The 21,151-nt window shown below is 39.6% G+C and overlaps 3 protein-coding genes across 4 annotated transcripts in view; 2 read left to right on the top strand and 1 right to left on the bottom strand.

The window, feature by feature from the left end:
- The first annotated feature begins 68 nt into the window (after positions 1–68).
- LOC118427657 (nephrocystin-1-like) lies at positions 69–15,177 on the top strand. Its single transcript, XM_035837552.1, has 27 exons — positions 69–190; positions 674–762; positions 1,139–1,199; positions 1,626–1,700; positions 1,958–2,019; positions 2,511–2,648; positions 3,001–3,073; positions 3,563–3,657; positions 3,927–3,996; positions 6,182–6,218; positions 6,373–6,406; positions 6,680–6,725; positions 7,133–7,220; positions 7,521–7,612; positions 7,788–7,863; positions 8,044–8,096; positions 8,514–8,588; positions 8,943–9,015; positions 9,200–9,237; positions 9,455–9,537; positions 9,813–9,889; positions 12,118–12,217; positions 12,588–12,700; positions 13,082–13,155; positions 13,623–13,667; positions 13,963–14,079; positions 14,570–15,177. Exons 1-27 carry the CDS (start codon positions 125–127, stop codon positions 14,714–14,716), a joined length of 2,097 nt encoding a protein of 698 aa, XP_035693445.1. The 5' UTR covers positions 69–124; the 3' UTR covers positions 14,717–15,177.
- Positions 15,178–16,495: 1,318 nt separating this feature from the next.
- Positions 16,496–20,033, bottom strand: LOC118427703 (kelch-like protein 24). The gene has a single exon (XM_035837610.1). It carries the CDS (start codon positions 18,899–18,901, stop codon positions 17,135–17,137), a length of 1,767 nt encoding a protein of 588 aa, XP_035693503.1. The 5' UTR covers positions 18,902–20,033; the 3' UTR covers positions 16,496–17,134.
- Positions 20,034–20,615: 582 nt separating this feature from the next.
- Positions 20,616–21,151, top strand: part of LOC118427716 (kelch-like protein 24) — a 6,624-nt gene continuing 6,088 nt past the window's right edge. The window contains exon 1 of one of the 2 annotated variants that reach the window (XM_035837634.1): positions 20,616–20,771. The gene's annotated coding sequence lies outside the window, so the exon portion shown is untranslated. Of the gene's footprint in view, positions 20,772–20,811; positions 20,998–21,151 lie in introns of those variants that run through there. The other variant, XM_035837641.1, reaches the window with a different exon arrangement.

Below are 21,151 nucleotides of genomic sequence, written 5' to 3'. Positions count from 1 at the left end.
CTTCGTTTCCGGAAAATATGGCGGCTGATTGTTGTTTGTTTGTTCGAGTTTGAAAACAAAACAAAACATAACAAAGTTTATCACAGGAATAATTGAGTTTTTGGAGCAAAAATTTGTTCGCACAATGCCTTCTAAAGACAAAGGACCGCTGCAGACTGCGCAGAGAGAAGGAGATGAACTGAAGAGAAAGGTAAGTAAACGAAATCGCATCGTGAACCATGACAACAAGTGGTTTGGGGGAGGGGGGCTAAATTTTGCACGTTTGGTAAATGAAAAGATGGTATGTAGGAAAAAATTCTCATAGGTTTAGTGAAGATGGGGCCGATAACAACGACGCAATATCGCAGCCGCAATATCAATATACGAATAGGACATTAGAAAGGAAATAGTGACAAATTATGTTTCGTTCATATCAACTGCCATACTTGGGCGTGTCCCTCACCATAATAAATAACGCATAAAATTGATTTAGAAGAGTCCAGTTTTAGAGAAGAACTTTATAACGTCACTCAAGGAAACGTGCATCAAATCAAAGCAGTTGTCTCGTTTACATGTATTTCGTAACCATAACCATTGTTGTGTGAAACTTGTATGATTTCCATACACATGTGCCAGTCCTATTGTCACAATTTCATTGTTTGAAAATTGTCATTGATAATTCTATTGTTGGCAGGTGGACAATGTAAGTCAGGAAGCTCAGTCTCTACTGGATGATACCACCATCCCAGAGAGAACTACCAAGTTGTCAGACTTGTACAGAGAGTAAGTTGTCTTTGACAAGCATATGTTTCAAATATGATTTAAGTCTTTTTATTTGCATGCTGTAGGCATTGTTACACAAACCCTAATAGAAAGTAGAATCTATGGCCAAAACCTGGCTGCAGCTGGTACCAGCCGAGCACATAACTTCTTGGTAGTCAGCAACTTCCGAGCAAACGATGTTTGAAGTATAATTCAAAAAATTATACTTCAAACTGAATCAAAGTTGCTTATCAGCTCTGTTATTTTTCATACACTACCCTAAAGGTGAAAATGCAATTGACAGCTGGTATACATTATGCGTCTGTAATTGATATTCAACAATTCTACTGTTTTGTCGATTGGCCTAACATGTACCATTATCATTTTATTTCATCAGGTCCATCAGTTTGAAGGAGACTGCAAACTCTTTGCACAAAAAGGTGTCAGCACTGAGGAAGGTAAAACCAAATCTTATTAAGATTTTCTGTCAAATGTTTAAGTTCAGTCATTTAGTTGCCAAAGAAGATGCTGATTTTTTTCCAGAGATTCCTTCTTGAGTGGACTTGTGTATGGGTCAAATACTTCGTGATTTGGAAATAGGCATTCTATTATGAATACCTTTGATTTTTGTAATGATATTTTTAGAATGTTGACGATGAAGTAGTTATTGTCATTATGACTTTAAATGTCCTACCAGAAGTTGAGTGAATTTTTTTGAGAACATGTATATTCTTGCTAGTCAACCACATGTTTAAAATTTGCTTCTATCCACTTTGCACAAAATGTATTTTGATGATATGAAAACAAGCTAAGCTTTGAATTCAGTCCTTTTCATCTTGATCATCAGTTGATTAGACAGAAAAAGAACTTTGATTTCTTTAAAGGGAGATGAACCAATCAAAGTACCAGACTTTGATAGAAAGAAGAAAGATGAAGTAAAACGGGTGGACGGACTTCGGGTAAGTACATTGTCGTATTTCTAACTATATGTTAAAATATTCAATTGCTAATGTTTGTTAGCTAAAATAGCACAGCAAGCAATCACTCTGAAAACAAAGTCATAAAAGTACTAGTGCCTGTTATGTAAATGATTGCTTAAAAATTGCTATTTGCAGCATTTTTAATAAATGTTGATGCTGTCAATGTATTCAGTCTACACTGTTTGAGAAAAAATGTCAGTTGAAGAGACATTTTTTTCATGCTTGTTTCTATACAGGACCAACTGGAGAAACTCATCAGTAAGCTAGAGCCTGATGAGGTGGAAGAAGATTACTTCAGGTAGGAAAGTCTGACATGTGTACATGTACATGTCTTTTGTTCATATATGACTTTTACTTAAAAAATGATATATGCCACTTTCATTTATTTTATAAAGCTGGCTTACATACATACACTTCAATAGTTAACGATATATTCTGAAACTACCTATTGGTTGCATTGGTGAATAGTGTAATCATGTTGGTGATTCACATGATAATGAAGTGATTTATACGCAAACAAGTGTTTCTGCCTTTTAGCCAATATTTACCTTCCTCAGGGTGGTACTGATTGGCTGAATGCAGCTGTGTTGCTGCATTCATGCATGTAGTTCTAAACTTAGAATTGCATGCTGGCCTGATTAAATCAAGTTTCAAGCAGTCCTTCCATTGGTCAGGCTGGTGAGGAGGCCCAATAAGATTGTGTAACGCTAACTAACTTGTCACAGGTGGAGAAATAAGCATGTGTTTATGTTACCTGTGTAACTGTAGGTCTTTTCCTCTTGACTATAGGAAAGTGCAGGAGAAGGGAGGAGCCCAGTCAGCCACGGAGACAGACGACACAGAGACTGGGGAGGAGTCGGAGGAGGAGACAGATGAGGGAGAGTCAGAAGATGAGGACGAATCAGAGGAGGACTCTGAAGAAGAGAGGTAACATCATCACACCTTAATCCCTTTTGTGTTCTTAGTAAATCTTACTGTAAATGCATGTACGTCTGAGGTGGTTGCATTTTGTGGAAGGATAGAATGTTTTGCTGTGCTTAGAGTTTACAGTTGAAACAATTCTATACATTTCAGTAGAAGTAGAAAACACATATTCTTGGTGGTTCTGTTTTCAATTTAATTCTTAGTGTTATGATTTTGCAGTAATAATAAATCACATTGAAAATCATGAAAATAATACTATCACAAACATTTCATGATTTACAGTTCTCTTTTTCCAAGCTTTGGCAAATGGAGGCATAAAGGAAAGTCTGAGTTGTCAGTTTTGTTGTCATTGCAGCGAGGAGGAGACAGATGAAGATGAAGAAGAATCAGAAGTAGAACAGACAACAACAGAAGTAAAAGATCACACAGTAAGTTATTGCTGAGATGAATTACCTTCCCTGTTGTAGTAACATACATGTACTAGTACTTTGTGTTTGAGTACCATTTTGACCATAGAAATTAATATTCTAGACTTGGATATCTGTGGAATTATTGGGGATTTCTTCTTAGGAGGAGAATTAACAATAACTGTATGCGTCAGTGACATTGTTGTCAGAGGTACATTTTGTAAAGGTAGTCCCATAACATTCATGAGTCCGTAGAGGCAGTGGCATAGTACATTGTATCAGAAAGTGGAGCCCGTCCCTCTTCTTCTATGACATTTTACCTCCCCAACCAAAGTGATATCCCCATTTTTACACCTGGGTAGAGTGAGGAAAGTCGTTAAGAACTGCTTTTCCAATTCTTTTTGAAATTGGCATACATCTCTTAGCAAATACTAGCAAACTATAAGAGTTGAAGTTCCTTCCCTGTTACCTCCAGCATCTGACATTTTGCCTTGTTGTGCCCACCCATAGTTACGACAATGGGAGGCCCTATCTGACTTCAAGGGGGAACAAGAAGGTGATCTCAACTTCAAGAAGGGAGACATACTCAGTATAGTGGAGACTCAGTAAGTTATTATATAGTATATGTTCCAGTGACATACTAGTACATGTATAACTTGACTTCAAAGGGCATGCACATTATAGGTGGATGTGGTCTTGTTGAAGAGGGCTTTGGATTGCATATTATATTTGTATTGGGCAACCTATTATGCTACATTCCTGTCTTCCATTTAGTTGTAAATCTCTCTCTCTCCCTCTTGGGTCTTTGGTTTTATTTCATTTTTGTTCAACCAATTCATTGTTTTGTGTATGTAATAAATTTTTATATTTGTAGGGATGATGGCTGGTGGGTAGCTGAGGACAAAAATGGTAAAAGAGGACTTGTGCCAAGTACATACCTACAGGTGATATATACTATTGTTGAAAAGAGGGAAGGACCAACCAAAGACGGAGACACACAGACAAACGTCACACTTGTAAGACGATCAAGACAAGACTGACTTTATTTTGAATCACATTACTGGTCGCGTTCTGGCGGTTCTAGAACACCCTTCCCCGAACGGGGCCACCGCCCGTTCGAGCACGTCGAGTTGTTGTTGTTTACTCCGAAGAAGGGCCGCCAGAACGCGACAGTTACAATAAACAAATTCAAATACAATTACATAATATACGATACAATACAATACATAACATTCCTCCCCCCTCAAGTTAGCAGGTGTCCTCACCTGCTACTTATCCTTTTATCATACAAAATCTAATCATATATTTTTTAAAATCAAGTCTAAGCTAGTTATAGGTGTCGCTTTCAATACTACAAATATTTCTGTGGACTCACCACTTCGAAGTACTTCAAGGCATATCAAAACATTCCATAGGGTCGGCCCGCAGGCAGTCGTTCTATGTAGCTACAAATATATGCTTTCCACATCTAGCTAGGCAAGTACACACAGTTTCCACATCTAGCTAGGCAAGTACACACAGTTTCCACATCTAGTAAAAGCACTTAGGAATAGGGTCGGCCCGTAGGCAATCATTCTATCTCCTAAGGCGAGCATCATACAACCATTGATCTTCCTAGGAGAGACGTCCTGCAGACGTCAGCGCTCCTTAGGCAAGCATCACACAGTCAAAATTCAGAATACAGCACAGCATAGGTTCAACAAGGCATCAACGTTATCCCGCAGGCTTACGGTCAAGGCATAGAGAACGCTATCTTAAAACACAAACAATACATGTGGGCACACCCTCAGTGTGGTCAGGATAGTCTTACTAGCAGTAGTCGCCCCGCAGCCATCAATAATGTCATTGATTCTACTAGTACACTTGGTAAGCATCAGTTCAAATAATTTCAATATACAAAATTCAATCATCGTGACAATATTTCCTTGACAATCAGCAACCTCGCAGGTTCTGACAAGGGGCAAAGTAGTCTTCTACCTAGAAGTGTCGTCCCGCAGGCTCTAGTTCTTCCTAGGTAAGCACCACAATACTAAATATCACAATACTCTCCAGACAAAATACTTAACACCTTGGACAGGACATCGTGCAGCAGTATATTTCAAGTTCGCAGGTCTTGCGGCATGACAGTTCAGTGGCCTTCCTGGAGCAAGTAGAGGCCCTTTTACAGTTCGGTCTGGTCACAGCAGAAGTTTTCGCCGGTGCTCATTCTCAAAAATTCACAGTTGGTGACGAGGGTAGCTGTGGTCGACACGGGTCGAGGTACACGCGGTCGGCGACGGACGGCGTCAGGGTGGAGTGGAGTCGGGCTCTGTCGACAGCGGCAGCGAGCGGAGACGGCTTGACACATGGTAGACGTTGTCGGGTGATCAGGCGGTTGGCCGATGGTCTCCGGGCGAGTCGGGCGACACGGTAGCGGGCAGAGGGCCTTGGATGGTGTTTCATCACGGGTCTGGCCGCTCGAAAGCGGCATCCCACCGCTGCCACCAATGTTGAAAAGAGGGAAGGACCAACCAAAGACGGAGACACACAGACAAACGTCACACTTGTAAGACGATCAAGACAAGACTGACTTTATTTTGAATCACATTACTGGTCGCGTTCTGGCGGTTCTAGAACACCCTTCCCCGAACGGGGCCACCGCCCGTTCGAGCACGTCGAGTTGTTGTTGTTTACTCCGAAGAAGGGCCGCCAGAACGCGACAGTTACAATAAACAAATTCAAATACAATTACATAATATACGATACAATACAATACATAACACTATTATACTATGTAATAAAGCCAAATCATTGATATTGTTGACTGTATTCACCACTCTGCTCCACCTCACACGAGGAAGAATGATGGTGATGATGATGATGTATTCACTATGTTTAAGACATCAATCATCACTGCAAATTTTTTTTGATATTGTAAAATATTGTTACCTTGTGGCTATTTTCATTTTGGTACTTTTTTTCCGTTTTGTTACTGTATACAGTTCTTAATACTGTATACAGTTCTTAAAAGTGCTTAATGGATTGTGTCAGTGAAATAACAGTTATGTGCTTCCGTATTATGTCAAGTATATGTTATCTCATCCTTATTAAAAATTTTGTAACTTTCAAAATTATATGTATACCATACAGGTGTATGACAAATTCCCTGAGGTACACTCTCCAGAAGGTAGGTAAAACGTCTTTGAATTTTAGTTGGTTTTACTGGACTGTTGTATTTTGTACGTCAGTGTCACATGCTTGGTTTCCACGCTCTATTAATAATTCAATCTTTGTTGTTTATAGTATAAATTGTACATGATTTTGCTATGCTTTTATTGCAGCTGAAGAAAAAGAAGATCTAGATGCCTCGAAAGCGTAAGTTCAGGTCTTACCAGTAAGTCAGTAAATCAATCGATCAATCAATCAAGCAATCCACCAATTACCTATGAATTGAGCTTTTATGTTATAATATATCTATGTAATTGTAAATTCCCCGTCCAAAATGGGAGTTTAACTGGTATGGTATACATGTATGACAACAGTTTCCAGTCTAGGTAGATTATACTTCATTCAATGATTATTGAGCAGGGGTTTGGAAATTGCAGGTGAAAAATTATGTCTAAATATTCTTTAATTTCCAATTTGTAGGAGTGGAAAATCACTCTGGAGGAAAGTGAGCAAGGCCTTTACTGAGGTGAGACATCCCATGCTGTGGGAATTACAACAGTTTGTCAAATAAGAAGCATCCGTTACAGGATCAGTAATCCGTTACAGAGTTTAGTACCATTTTGTTACGAAACTTTAAAGTTAGACCCAGCCTGTATTGTGTTGATTTTTCATTCAAATGAAATTAAGTACTCATTGTGTGTATGTGTACCTGTGTGTGTGTTTCTTTGTACCCAATATACACAGTGCAGTGTTGTCATACTACTTCTATATTTGTGCGTGGGATTAGAATGGCCTCAGAGCAATGTACAAGTTAGGGGGTTAAGTCACTGACAGCTTTCTCTATAGTTGGTGGCTTTGCAATGTTTATGCATTAGTTATGATTGACTTGATGTTATGTAATAATATGATTTTTTCCTTTCTTCATTTCCGTAGACAACAGTTACAGATGTGTTGTCAGCTATGGGAGGTATCCCATCAGGCTTCAGGCACTCTACACTCCATAAACTGTTAGAGGAGGATGGTGAGTTTATCTCAAACATACTGGTGCACAAATAGAGGCTCAGCTTAAAATCAGCACATTGTATGTTTCCAGATATGATGCCACCATTCATGTCTTGCATGATCTAGTTTAATAATTCAAAGTGTATATATGGTATAACACTAGCTGTTCTCATGTTATGCTACATGTTTATAAAATTAATCAAAGTGAAAGCGATTCTGAAGAAACCAAATTGCAACTTGAGGATGATGTATATAGTAATGTCAAACTAGCAACATTGTGATAATAGTGCTACATGTATGATATCTCCTGTTCCTGCAGAGACCTACACCACAGGACACTACATCTACCCCAAACTGAGTGAATCTCACCTGTCATTCAGGGACCTCCACTGGAACCCAACAGACTGTAAGGTAGGCTGCAACTTTGCTTCAGCTTTGCTTTAAACCTTAGTACAGCCTGCTTTGGTTGTAATATGTCTGGCTGAGGTAAACCGCTGTACCTTTCAGAAATGAACTTATACATCTATGACAAGTATGCTGTGCCTTAGGGTGTTGTGAAATGTAATCATACTCTTGTATTCTTCAGATTCGTTCCAAGACAGTCCGTATCCAGAGAACATTCACTTTGTGGAACTGCAAGGCAGTACCAGACACAGGGTCAGGTATGGTCAAACCACTTAATCCAAATCCCTCCTCTCATATGTGCGCATAATAAACAGCATGCTGTGTGTTATTCCATGTTTTTCTGGGTGTAGATAGATAATATGGACCTAAAGCAAAACACTGCAATGTGCATGTTGAGGAGCCAAAGTCTAATCACTGCTTTGTGTATGTTATTACAGCCTTAGATGTAAAGAGCCGGCATGTCAGAGTAGCTCTCTTTGATGGTGTCAAGGTATGGCTTGCAGTCAGAATACATACTCATGCTACTATCATCTCACTCACACTCACAACCCGCTTGCTCCTGGGAGCGTAGCTACTATCATAATGATAAAATATTTTTCTTTCAAAGTCAGATAAGTAATAGGATTTTTATGATATGTTAACATTATAGATTGTTTTCACTAATCCCTATTGACACATGATGGTTACTTCTATCTCCAGGATAAACACAATTTTTAGCACCCTCATTTTTGTTTAGCAATTGTCGTCAGTGTTCACCTAAATGTACTACTGCTAGTAAATTTGTTAAGAATTAGCCAGATTCAATCATGAAGCAAAATTTGGCTGAAATGTTGTTTAAAAAGACTGTGCCTGTACTGTACATACCATGGTATGTTTTCTATCCATTTGAAATGTCTGTTGTGGACAGGTCCTAAGTAACATTCACACAGTCCAGGCCAAGTGGCTGGAGAAGGAACCAAAGACCTGGACCTTCAACCCAAGGGTAAGTACAAAAAGAATGTTTAGAGATGAAATTGCAATCCAGAAAATGGTTTTCAAAGTAAGTGAAACATTATATGTCATACATAGATACTGTCAGTTTGCACGTGTTGCTACCATTTCCAGTGCCAAAATGTACCCACAACAAATTCAGGATCATTTTCCATAATCATAACTTCTCTCATACTAGCCAAATACAGCTTCCAAGTATTTGGTCTGTCTTATCTTGTCTTTAAGGTTGATTCTGCAACTAAATGTATGAATATTTGATTATATGTATATATTATAAGGCTTTACTAAGCCTTTGGGAAGAAAAATCCTGAGGTAGTCGTACTTGAAGTCCCAATTATTTGTTCAGGTGCAGGGGATGCTACCAAGTATTCTGGATGGAGAATGTTTTGTCAGATCAAACAATATGGAGCAGAACATAGGTCAGTACAAATTCTGACATTCTATATCATTTGAATTTTCAAAAATGTCACTCTAATGTACAATATAACACTCTGAATGGGGGTTTTCTGTGTTTGATAAGTCCTTGTTCATCTTTACTTTAGATATCTCTTTCTTTCTAGTTAAAAGTATGATTCATAGACAAGTTGTCATTTGTTTTTGCAGGTCTACTCTTTGAACTGGGTGTCACCTATGTCAGAACGGTAGGTTTTATTGCCTTCAACAATATTGGGAGGGGGGCAGTATGTCGATTCCAGAAAAAAAAAACTGCATTTGAATGTTGCAAAATCCTTTTAATCTTTGAAATGTGATTTTATCATTGTTATATCCCAAATCTTTTTAGAAAACTGGAGTGAATAGAATAATGCGGAATCCTTTAGCAGCAGTTTGATTTGTCATCATCTTGTTTAAAATATGTAGAAAACTGGAGAGCAAGGTGAACTGAGCTGTGGCTGGGCCCATCTAAAGCTGTTTGACGACAATGGCAGCCCTATTGCAAACAAGTAAGCAACATTTTAACACCTCACCTCTTTGTGTTGTTTGCATCAGAACCACATACAACACTTTTGACAGGTTCACAATTAACTTTCATCAACACATTATCACACTGTTAGATGATGTTATCTTAATTTGTAGTATACAGAAGAAAAAAACATCAGGTGTTTCATTTCAAATTTGATTTGTGGAATATTGTGGAAATAGTTCACTTGGAATATTCAACTTTTATTGGAATAAGTTCTAGCCCCCAAATCACCATATTTTTTGGTTGTTTGCACAGGTCCTATGACTGTACACTAAACGGAGGTACTCCCTATGAGAAGGGAGTGGAAGTAGACCCAGCTGTCTCTAGAACAGGTGAGGTTTTTTTTGTTGTATGGCATTTTTGGATGTTAAAAGAAACCTTTTAATCTATATTCCTGGATTCAAATGCAGGTTTAATGATAATCAATTAAGATTCATTAAGAATGTTCTACTATAGACACAGTGCATAATTATTCAGATCAATTACACCATGTTACTGAAAAATCAATTATGTTATGACTCCCAAGAAATACTAACACAGTGAGCTATTTTTACACATGAGGTTGCTGTGCCATATTCTAGAAGAAAGTTTCATTTTTGCCTTCCTTGGGTACAACAATACAAAACAAAGATATACTCTGTTGGTTTAACCTCCTCAGCTAACATGTCTGTTCCTAGTATATCCTCCTACAGGTTCTCTTAACAAGGTGTTCTAACCATGCATGATCATTCTATATGTACATATACTCTAATTGTCTGTTGGCTGTCAGCTGTGCATTACAGCTTGGACCACCACTTGTTGCATGCACCCTAACCCCCCCACCCTCTGTAAGATTGTCCCCATTCTGTCATATACACTGCAGATACACAATGTGGAAGAGTATTGCAATTAATTAATCATGACTGTTTATTCAAATTTGTTGACAATTTTCACCACTGAGCAGTTTTCCTCTTTGGATTCACAGATTACAGTTGATTTGTATAAATGCCAATTAATATCATATTTGTTATATTTGGATAGAAATCTAAATTAGGAGTTTGGCATATCAGAAGCTGACTTGTTTTCTTAGCTATGTACTAGTTAGTATGTTTTAACCAATTCTGGGTCCTGAGCCAATGTCTGTAGTTGAACTACCAAACTAATACAGAGTCAGTGGCGGCGGCACCGGGGGGGCAAGGGGGGCGGCTGCCCCCCCGAAAAATATGTTGGGGGGGCGTCGCCCCCCCAGAAAATCAAGCTGAAACCTTGTGTATTTTTTTGATGATGGAAATTTCTTTAAATCAAGCTAGTCTAACGGCAAAATTTACGCCTGAAAACGCAAGAAATGACGTTTCAGAGAGTCCCGATTTCAAAATTTCGCCAGAGTCCCTTGTGACGGCCCGCGTCTTCGGCCATTTCGGCGCAGGACAATATGTTGCGGGAGCGTCGCTCTCAAAAAACTTTTAAACTAATAGAAATTTTGCTATCGTACTTAGCTTAGTTTACAAGCAGAATGTGGCCCTCAAATGCTGGAAATGACGTTTTAGGCGGTCAAGATTTCAAAATTTTCTCCGGACCTCCCTAGCCGTGGATGACTATTGCCTCCGGCGCTCACAACGACATGGTTGTTGAGGCGTGGGTCATCGCCCTCAAACATCTTTCTTTGACAAAAATGGCATTAGATTTAGCATAGTCCCTCAGCAAAATTTGTCCCTCAAAATACAGAAAATGGGGTTTCAGAGGGTGCAGATTTCAAATTTTCCCGGGGGAGCATGCCCCCGGACCCCCCTAGGATGGTCGCTGGCACTACATGTGCCTTCGGCACTACATGTGCGGTAAAATTCTGTCAGTAAAGGGTCGCCCCCCCAAGCGAAATTTGCTGCCGCCGCCTCTGAGAGTTGTAATATTGACTGTACTAAGTTGATTGTATGATCAACAGAACTTCTCAATCAAACACCATATTGTTCTCCTTCTAACAGCCAAGTATCATTCATCCAAAACAAAACACACAGACCTTTCAGGCAGGTATCATGTGTAGGTGTGAGGCACCAAGTGTGGTTGTGGCACTTAACTCATTGGTAGGGGAAGCTTTACATTTTGCACATTTGGATAAGCTCACTTTTATGATTCACAGACCATTTGTTAGGATATGCAATAATTTTTTTTAAAAACCTTTTACTTCAAAATTTGTATTTTTAAGTGAAAGTGAATTGGTCAAAACTTCACTGGTGTAATGTTATATTGTCAGTTCCAGGTATTGGTCAGTAAGTCAAATACTAAAGAGGTGTTGATGTAATGTTGAATTAGATAGTAAATTATTGTTTTCACTTGCCTGTGGTTTGTAGGGTGCTTTGCAGAGATTGTCTGACATATGGTGAAATATGAAGATTTAGACAATTATAGTTGTGCTTTCTGAACATCTATGCAATTCCTTAATCCTTACCCTGATGAGCCTGTATGTTTATGATACAGGGTTGCTCAAACAAGATGACTTAATTTTATACAGCTTTGGGGTATTTCTCACTTGATTGTAGCATATTATTAATCTTTCCCCCTCCCCCAATTTCCTGATGCATAACAGCAAGTGGTAGTCGCTTTAAGTCACTGCTGACAGCCAATAAACAGCCTCATCTCATAGTGAAGGTCGGAACTCCAAACAAGGAGAGAAAAGACATCTTAGAGTGAGTACATTCTTTTTCTATGCAATGTTGATAGGATCCAGCATGAGGATAAAGTTAGCATTTCAGTATTGTGATGTGCTAGTACAAGTGATTGTTTTATTCTTTCATAAAGAGTGAGCTAACAACAGTTAATTGGGGCTGTTCTGGAAATAAGTGTAGATTTGCCATGCAGAAATCATGCTGTCTATATCTTGTGATCAGCTCTGTCATTAAGCCTTGCTGAAAATCCCACAAGGAAAATAGGTAAGAGAAAAGATGAGAGATCGTCATAGTATTCAGTTAACAACTAATTTAATTTTTAAAAATTCTATTGTGTGGCTTCAACTGTGACAACCATTCATACATTGTATTTGCCCTCTTTCAATGCCAGTATGCTGCCAGACACACTAGTGAGTAGTGTGCACTATGCAGAATTCACGGCATACTATCGACAGATCCTCGCTGACACCCTGCTAAGGGACAGGCTGAACATGTACACTGCAGGTATGTACAGTTCATAGTTAAAGCCTTATGTATAGGCCTGTTAGGCTATGATAAACATGATTCTCAACTTTGCAAAATATTTGTACTACAGTTGAACCTGTCTGTACATTGTAGTTACCACTCAATGGAACTTGCAGAAAATGGCAGACAGGATTCTAAAGTAAGGTTTAGGTGTAGATCGTTGGGTAAAATAATTTAAGTGACAACCAATGGACAAGTACGTCAATTAGAAATTACTCAAGCACTTGGTCAGATTTTGGTCAGATGTTTCAAGTTTATCTGCAGATGAAATAATGTTGAGTGTGGTATAGTCTACATAACGTTTGGTAGTGAAGTCAGATCAATTTAGTATTACCGGTAACAATTGTCCTGTGTTCACAGATCTCATTCACAGCCCAGTGCTGGCCCAGTTTCCCAAAGCCATCATGCAGACAGACATCATGGATGCTGTCAGGGTGAGTACAGTCTTATATCACTATTATCAGCTTTTGTTGTCAATGTATAAGTTCTATTTTGCTGGACCACAACTGGAAAAGAGTCACTGTCACACATCAGATTCTGATCCTTTTGAATGACGATGTGAAGTCATCAGACTTGTGTGTGAGGCAGCTTTACGCCTCAAGCGTCAAACTTCCACGTAAAAGAACCCAATACACTTACTGAATTCATGAAAAGAGTTGGGCTGCTTGGCTGAGCATGCTAGCAGTAGCAAAACTGTTGCACTACCACTAGAAAGCATTGTGCTTCCCCTGTTGGCAGGCACAGGGTATGATTATTACTATGAGTGGAAAGAAATGATTTGTTGGGCAGTTTGTACAGTGTGGAAAGATATTGTAAGAAAATGTCAAATATGCATGTCAGATAAATTAACATGTACATTGTAGAGTTTGTTGTGTGTGATGCAGAGTTTCCTTATTTTCAGAGTGTCTGGGGTGAGAAAATGAAGACAATGAAGAAAGCAAACAAGGTAAGAAGGAAGGTATAGATAAGCTTCAGTAGATCTAAGCTTTGGCTTGCTCAAAATTACTGAATTGAGATGAGAAGTAAGAGTAGGATGTTTCTAACTAATTCTTATTCTGTGCATTTTTATTACTGGTCTTTGTGTATTACCATCATTGATGTACCTATGTTGTGTATCATGAATAGACATGGTAAAATTTTGTACTATTAGCTAGACAGCCTATACTAGGTGTGAACACCTGCCTAACTTGTGTAATGTGTTGTCATGTTTTCAACAAATATATTTCTGTGTCCTCCCCTAGCGTGACAGTGAGCAGATGAAGACCCTGTTCAGCCAGGTGTTTCTGGAGACGGCCTATGCCCTGCTGTTCTCCACATCACTCCCTGAGTACAAGTGGTGGGACGGGTCAGTCATGGATGTGAGTTCACAGATTCTGGGACACTGTTGTTATGGTTTAGTTTGGTTTTGCTGATGATTACCATTTGGATTTATGTAAGCATCATAGTGACAGTGATATCAATCCAGTTTAGTTCATTGAAGAGCCTTTGTTCCACTGGTTGTGATAGTGCAGACAGTCCCTACCAGTATGTACAGTATTTACAGGTTCATTGTACCAGTGACACTCCCCTAGCTCTGTTCAACAAGCACAATGAACAGTGGACAACAGCTTAATATCCCGTCCATGGACTGTAACCCTTTCCGGTAACATGCATGCCAGGTGAGCGACACAGGCAGAATCGAACTCATGGCTAACCACTGCACACTACCATGCCATCAGGGTTGCTATGCTATTCAAATCAGATCCAAAACAGTCCTCCTACCAAACAAAGGACCTCAGAATTCAGGCTTCATATAAAATCAGTACCAATGACATGTCTTAACTTTTGTTTTACTGTATATTCCCTCAGGCAAGGTGGAAGGAAATCTCCAAGTTCTTAAAGAAGAACCAGCAGAAAGGCGGCCTCGCCTCCCTCCTTTCTCCTGACTGCCTCCATGAACCATTCAACATTGCAGAGGTCAGCTTTGACCTCTTGTCAACAAACTGTACAACATAACAGGAGTTTTAGATTAAAAATAATGAAAAGCAATTTTAGTAATGTTCCATAGATGTCAATATTGATAGGATGTTTTCTCTTATGGTAAAGTTACAAGTGCTCTTTGTAAATGGATTCAAAACAATTTTGGACTAGTGCAGTAAGAAATGTTTTGTCTTGTAAAAGCATTAAAATCATTCTCATGTCTTGCAATGTGGACTGTTTGTGACAGTTTGATACTGTTGCATTTTGTAATCATTCTAGGCCAAATGATGACCTAATCTTTCTTAAGTCAAAAGCAAGAGTTTACGTTTGTGAACTTTGTAACAAAAGTAGTTCCATGTAGCAGTTAAACCCATCAAATAGGAGTGATGTTTGTACAAATTGATTTGTAGCCTGAGATGCTGTAGTCATTCTATTAGAAAAAACAAAAGTTTGTAGATTTGTGACCACTATTTTCATAATAAAAGTTATTGCAATAATCCTCTACTTGTCATGTTTTATCTTGGAAAGATAAGGAACATTGTATCCTGTTGTTTGTACATTACTCTGCATCAAAGCTTAAGTGTCAAATTGGTGAAGGATTGAACTGTGCTTTTCAACACATGTAAAAATTGGACTTAAAAATTTGACCCAAATATTTAAAAAAATACATAGGCAAAGACAGGAATCGAGGAATGTGCAGTCAAAAATGTGGGTAAGTACAACTTCTTGTGTTGGAATTCACATAAATCCTGCTCCATATTACTGCCAGTTGTAACATACAGTTGTCACTTAATTGAAGGTACGTTCAGCACCAAGGACAGGTTTACCTCATGGTGCTTATTTGGATTGCACATCATCCTGCTCCATATTACTGCCAGTTGTAACATACAGTTGTCACTGAATTGAAGGTACGTTCAGCACCAAGGACATGCTTACCCATGACCTCATGGTGCTTATTTGGATTGCACGTCATCTGTTCTCATTCTATTCTTTTCAAGGCAAGCAAACTTCAATTTTCTAGTGGAACATTCACAATCTAAAGGCAAAACGGTTTCAGAAATGGGAACTCAATCATGTAGCCATGCTAGAGCTGAGGTTGGGAAACAACATTTTTGAAATGAAAACAACCCACCCAACATTGTAAGGTTATGCATTGTGGGCAACATATGAGTCTGGCTACACATAAAGTTTCCATCCTAATGTACAGTGAGTATTTCAGTCAGGAAACTGCCAGCACACATTTCTAAAATTTATTAAAACATGCATTAAAAGTGCATTTTGCCAACAAAAAGTTACTGAGGTAAAAACCAAAACAGATACAGTATGTTATATCTTTTTCAAGTGGATTGGCTCATTCTATGCAGATTCGACTCTGTGTCTTAGAACTCTGCTCAGTTCATACTCTGCTGCCCTGCCCTTTCCATTATTGGGGGTGTCGCCACTAACCAGCGGTCAGCCAGACAAGACACCTTGTTGTTGTCCAAAGGGAAAACTTGTGCTTAATATTCATGACCTAGGTGACGTACGCCAATGTTCCACCAAGGCAGTTCAACAGTCCTTTCTGTGGCCAAACAAAATCTATTAGATCTTTGAGTACCGGTAGAGAGTGTTTGAAATCTAGGCACTGCACACTGGTGGTTTGTGCCAAATAAACTGAATAGTCCAATGGCAGTGTGATTAAGAAGGTGAATCTAGGAGTTTCTACAATGCAGATTGAGCTGGCTCTAATTCTGCAGTGACTTTACTGCTACTACCATCTAGTAATTGTTCACATGGTCTGACTACTTGTACTTTTAGAAAATAAAAAATCAGTCATGTTTTTCAAACACAGCTTGTTAATCATCAATAACAATTACAGAAAAATAATAATAAACTACTTATACTTGAGGCAGTATGATAACAGTAACTATTCTATACAGCTCCCATTCTATCTCTAATTGTTCCTTTAATCCTCATTGTTAAGAAGGTTAACATCTTTCATACAAAGGTACATGTTTGTACCAAAACAAAATAATGACCATAATTTAATGATCACAAATTGGCTCTTACAGGAATTTTGTACTACTCAATGAACTGAACAGTGGCACAGAAAAAAAAACATGAAAAATTAAAACACTTTTGACTATAGCTCTATCAAATAGCATGATGTACTAACAATGTTCTTCAAGGAATTTGACAGGATTCAAGTACATTAGAGGAAATTCCTCCTTAGATTTAAACTATTGGATATATCCTATAGTAAGCTTGTGGAAGAGTTCCCTTGGTATGATAGTTCCTTCCATAATGTAGCTAAAATGTGTCTGTGAACATGTGCTATTCCCCCAGCCATTAACAACAGCAGGCTACTGAGGTGGCCACAATCAGATTGTTAACATTATCCATTTGAAATATCAAACGATGTACTTAGCTTTGAATATTCTAAATTTAGAATAGTACATGGCAGTCCATTGTACATCAACAACTCTTCAGTATGGTGACACAACCTGGTAGATACAGACCTTTAGACATGGTCCCTACATGGATAAGTGACTGTGATTCCGGATCAAGGCATAAGACTTCTTTACTTGTAATGTCATTGACCAGGCCTCCACAGATAAAGAGCTTTTCGCCAAAGACGGTCATTCCACAGCAAGGTGGAACACCTGATACTACATTACTCCAGAGACCACCATCATCATCAGGCTTAAAACAGAAAATACATGACTGTACTTCAGCGACGTAGATGCTATCATTGAGAACTACAGCTGTGATGATCCCCTCAGCTGCTTCGGGCATGTTTCTCTGTGGTTGCCACTGGGAGTCCCCTGGGCTGAAGCGGTACACTGTAGATGTTTGTTTCTTTTCACTGTCAATCCCACCCATTACATATATGTTGCCATCCAACACTGCAATGGCATGACCTATCATTGGCCGTGCGAGAGGTATGCCTTCAGTCCACTTGTGATGCCTTCTATCATAGACCTCTACAGATGAAAGAGCAGGAAGCATTTTACTTTTATATAATTTACCACCAATTGCATACACTTTACCTTGTAATACTGCTAACCCATGAAAATATCGATCTGAGTTCATCTCAGCAAGTTGGGACCAGGAGTTTAGCTCTGGTTGGTACAGCCACACTTCCTTGTCAAGAGACACAAGAATGTCACTTGTGCCAAGAACAGTCACACAGCTGCTACATGTTTTGTGATCAATTCTGGTCATGGGCACCCAGCTCGAGCTGGTTGGCTCCATGGAGTCTGTCATTGTGATGGAATGAGAGTAAACTGGCCTCTCATCACCATTTTTCTCTAGCCCTCCAATGATCACTACTGCCTCCTTCAGACCAGTGGCACGGCGAGGACGGGTGCGGGGTGACTGGACCTCTCCTGGGAACAGCTGGTACTTGCGAGTTTCCAGGACGGTATCATGGCAAGTCTTGCGTACAGTGTTGTTACTCTCCACATTCTCCAAGAAGTACATCTTGTCCATGAAGGGAAACCTGACCAGTTCCATCAGCTCTTTCATCTCCTGGTTCCTCCCCCTAGCGTCATGGTTGATCCATGCCATCACTGCTGTGTAGACTGTTTCTTCTGAAGCATTGAGGTCATCAGATGAAATAAATGTGATGAGCAGTTCCTTTGTCAAAGAAAAAAACTCAGGTGTTTTACTAACTGCTGCAAACTCCTTCAAGATACATAACCTTGCTTTCTTCTCCAGGTCTGGGCAGGACAGTATGTTGCCTATGTGCATCATCTGCAGACAGTTTTCAGCACTCAGATTGTTGGATATAAAAGTCACACAAGCATCACGCACAGGTTGGATCTGGAAGAAGTTGGCCCCTTCTAAAAGTTCCACAGCATTGTGTTCTGTGATTGTGACTTTTGATGTGTATGCATAGTCCACAAGAAGCTGCAAGGCGTTACTGTCGACCTCGTTAATGGTTACTTTATACTCTTTGGTCTCGCGATGTCCATTGCAGAACATTGCACAGAAGTATTCACTGCAAGCAGCCAGAACATTTCGGTGACACGGGATCTCTTTTCCAGAGACGCAAAGGGTAACATCAAGCAGCTTGTTGTCTGATCGCAGTTCCTGCAAGCCCTGCAAGAGGGAGCCTGCATGCGGATTGTGACAAAAATCAAATGATGCCCGTGATCCCTGCACCCCTGCCATTATACTGCACCTTGATCCTGCAAAACAAAAGGGCAACAAATCAATACTAGTAGCCTTTCTCCACATTACTTTAAAAAATGTTTGTTGTTCATGTGTTGCATTCCATTGATGTCATGACATCATTTGCAAATGTCTATAGTATATGGTCATCATCAGAAAATTATCAGACTGTTTGGAGTGGAGACACCATCCTTAGAAGTTTAAGGTTGGGTAATTGATTATCAGCAAACTACAGGGCGCATACAATTGATAACAATGCATACCTGGAGAATTTTGAGCACAAAAGGAACAAGATTGGCGTTGAAAACATGGCGACGATTATGTTTTACTGGTGGTGAACATAAGACAAACGAAACCTGGAAAATAATTGACTGGATGTTCCTGATAATGAAATTCTTTTTTCCAATGTCAACAGGATATTCCTGTCACATAGACATTCTTCTTGCCGGTTCCAGGGCAACATCTAGCCTGTCTTGGTAATTGAAGAAGGGTATAGAGTAAGTGCAAAATTGATGTAGTTATAACCCCTTCCTAAAATAAGGACATTAAATGTTATAATTTTGAAGGAACAGCATCTAAAAACATTGTAACAGCCACACACTGTTTAAGAAAACTGTAGATGAGTCAGGTACACTGAAGGAATTGTCTGCCTGTGATCAGAGAGATAGCAATCTTCTTTGGTTACAAGCTGTCATCAGCTGGTCTGGACTAACTAGGTCTTGATTGATGTCTACCTCTTTGTCTTGTTACCAACTTCCTGCAGTGGTCTTTCTGTAATGTGACTGTCCCTCCTATTTTGACTGGTACAAACTATAAAACGTCCAAGGATATGTTATGAATTGTGCAAAGTCCACCTATATACAACTCAACTTGCTCCATCTGGACAACACGTGTGGCTGACTGTTCAGCTTTCTTGGACAAATGCCCAGGAACCTGTATGACCCAAATTCCTTCTATCAAAATTCCTCAGGAAGACACTGGACTGAGTCTCAAGTTTGCAGAAACAAGTCCAATGGACCGTGCAACCTGGAGAGCTCTGACAGAGAGGAGCAAGGGGCCAGTCCCTGGCCTAAGCACTTAGGCAGGCAGGCAGGACATTCCTTGGGACTAACATCTAACATTCCAAATGTGCCTGTGGACTAGCATTCCTGTGGACATATTCCTGTACAATTCCTAGAATTCTTGCAAACTGAGCACAAATATATATACTACACAATTAGGCTGGTCTCTGATGCGTCGCCAAAAACTGAACACAATACTACACCATTAGGCTCGCCTCTGAGGCGTCGCCAAAAAGTTGTTCTGTGAAAACAGATTTCCCGAACAAAAAAGCGAAATCTGACAAGAGAACAGCACGACATGTCATCTCATCACAGGCTCTGAAGCAAAATTTGAAGCAGACTGCTCAGAAACAAACAAGGAGGTTGAAAGAGGGGACAACAACAACAACAACTACATAAAACATCATAACACGATAACGCAATAAAAAGTATGAACCAATTTCTGTTGAAATTTTTGCCCTATTAACGATAATTCCCCTGGACTGACCGTATAACCAACGGAGACCAACTTAGTACTTTCGTGGCAGCTGGACCCAAGGCGGGCGTGGGGACCTTCCTGGAAGTTCAGAAATTTGAAGAGGGGGTGTATCATTATCACTTGATAAGTTGCCACAGGAAAAAAAAATCAAATAAGATACATTTTTTTAATCATAGAATAAGCTTTGTGTTATGCACTTTTTACAGCAAAATATCATTCATTGTGTGGAAAATGCAGGTGTGATAAGTATTTATTATCCTCCTTCCCCCTCGGATAGTTGTCGCACATGCCAGACCTGACCTTTGTACTGGACCTCCTGGAACTTTCCCGTGCTTTTGCTGACCGTGCGCTTTCTGTCTGAGACGAGCTGTCGTCAGCAGTTCTGGTCCCGGCCAAGGTAAAGTCAGATTGTCACAAATTTGGGTAACAAATACTATCGAACCAACTTGTAATAAGATGTTGTGTGGTTACGGTAACCAAAGGAGGTATGAAGTATAAAGTTCACGTTTGTTCACGGACTGAAATACTCTACTCTACTCTACTCTTGTCTGAACTGAAGGGCAAGAAGAATACCTGTCAGTGAGTGGTTCAGACGACTAGCTTTGAGTTCATCAAGCCAGCAGGTAGGAACAAGGTGGTTTCATTTTAGGCCGGGACCCCCGTTTTACGTCCCTTCCGAAAGATGATAGCGTTCCCTTACAACATGTCCGAGCCGATTCTACCCTTTGTCTTTGATCGAACTTTGCCACAGACCCATCCAGATGGCCTGGCCGCTAG

The sequence above is a fragment of the Branchiostoma floridae genome, chromosome 1, assembly GCF_000003815.2.
Source record: "Branchiostoma floridae strain S238N-H82 chromosome 1, Bfl_VNyyK, whole genome shotgun sequence".
Lineage (NCBI taxonomy): Eukaryota > Metazoa > Chordata > Leptocardii > Amphioxiformes > Branchiostomatidae > Branchiostoma > Branchiostoma floridae.
Note: the sequence above shows the minus strand (reverse complement) of the source record. Positions and strands in the feature narration are given on the sequence as shown.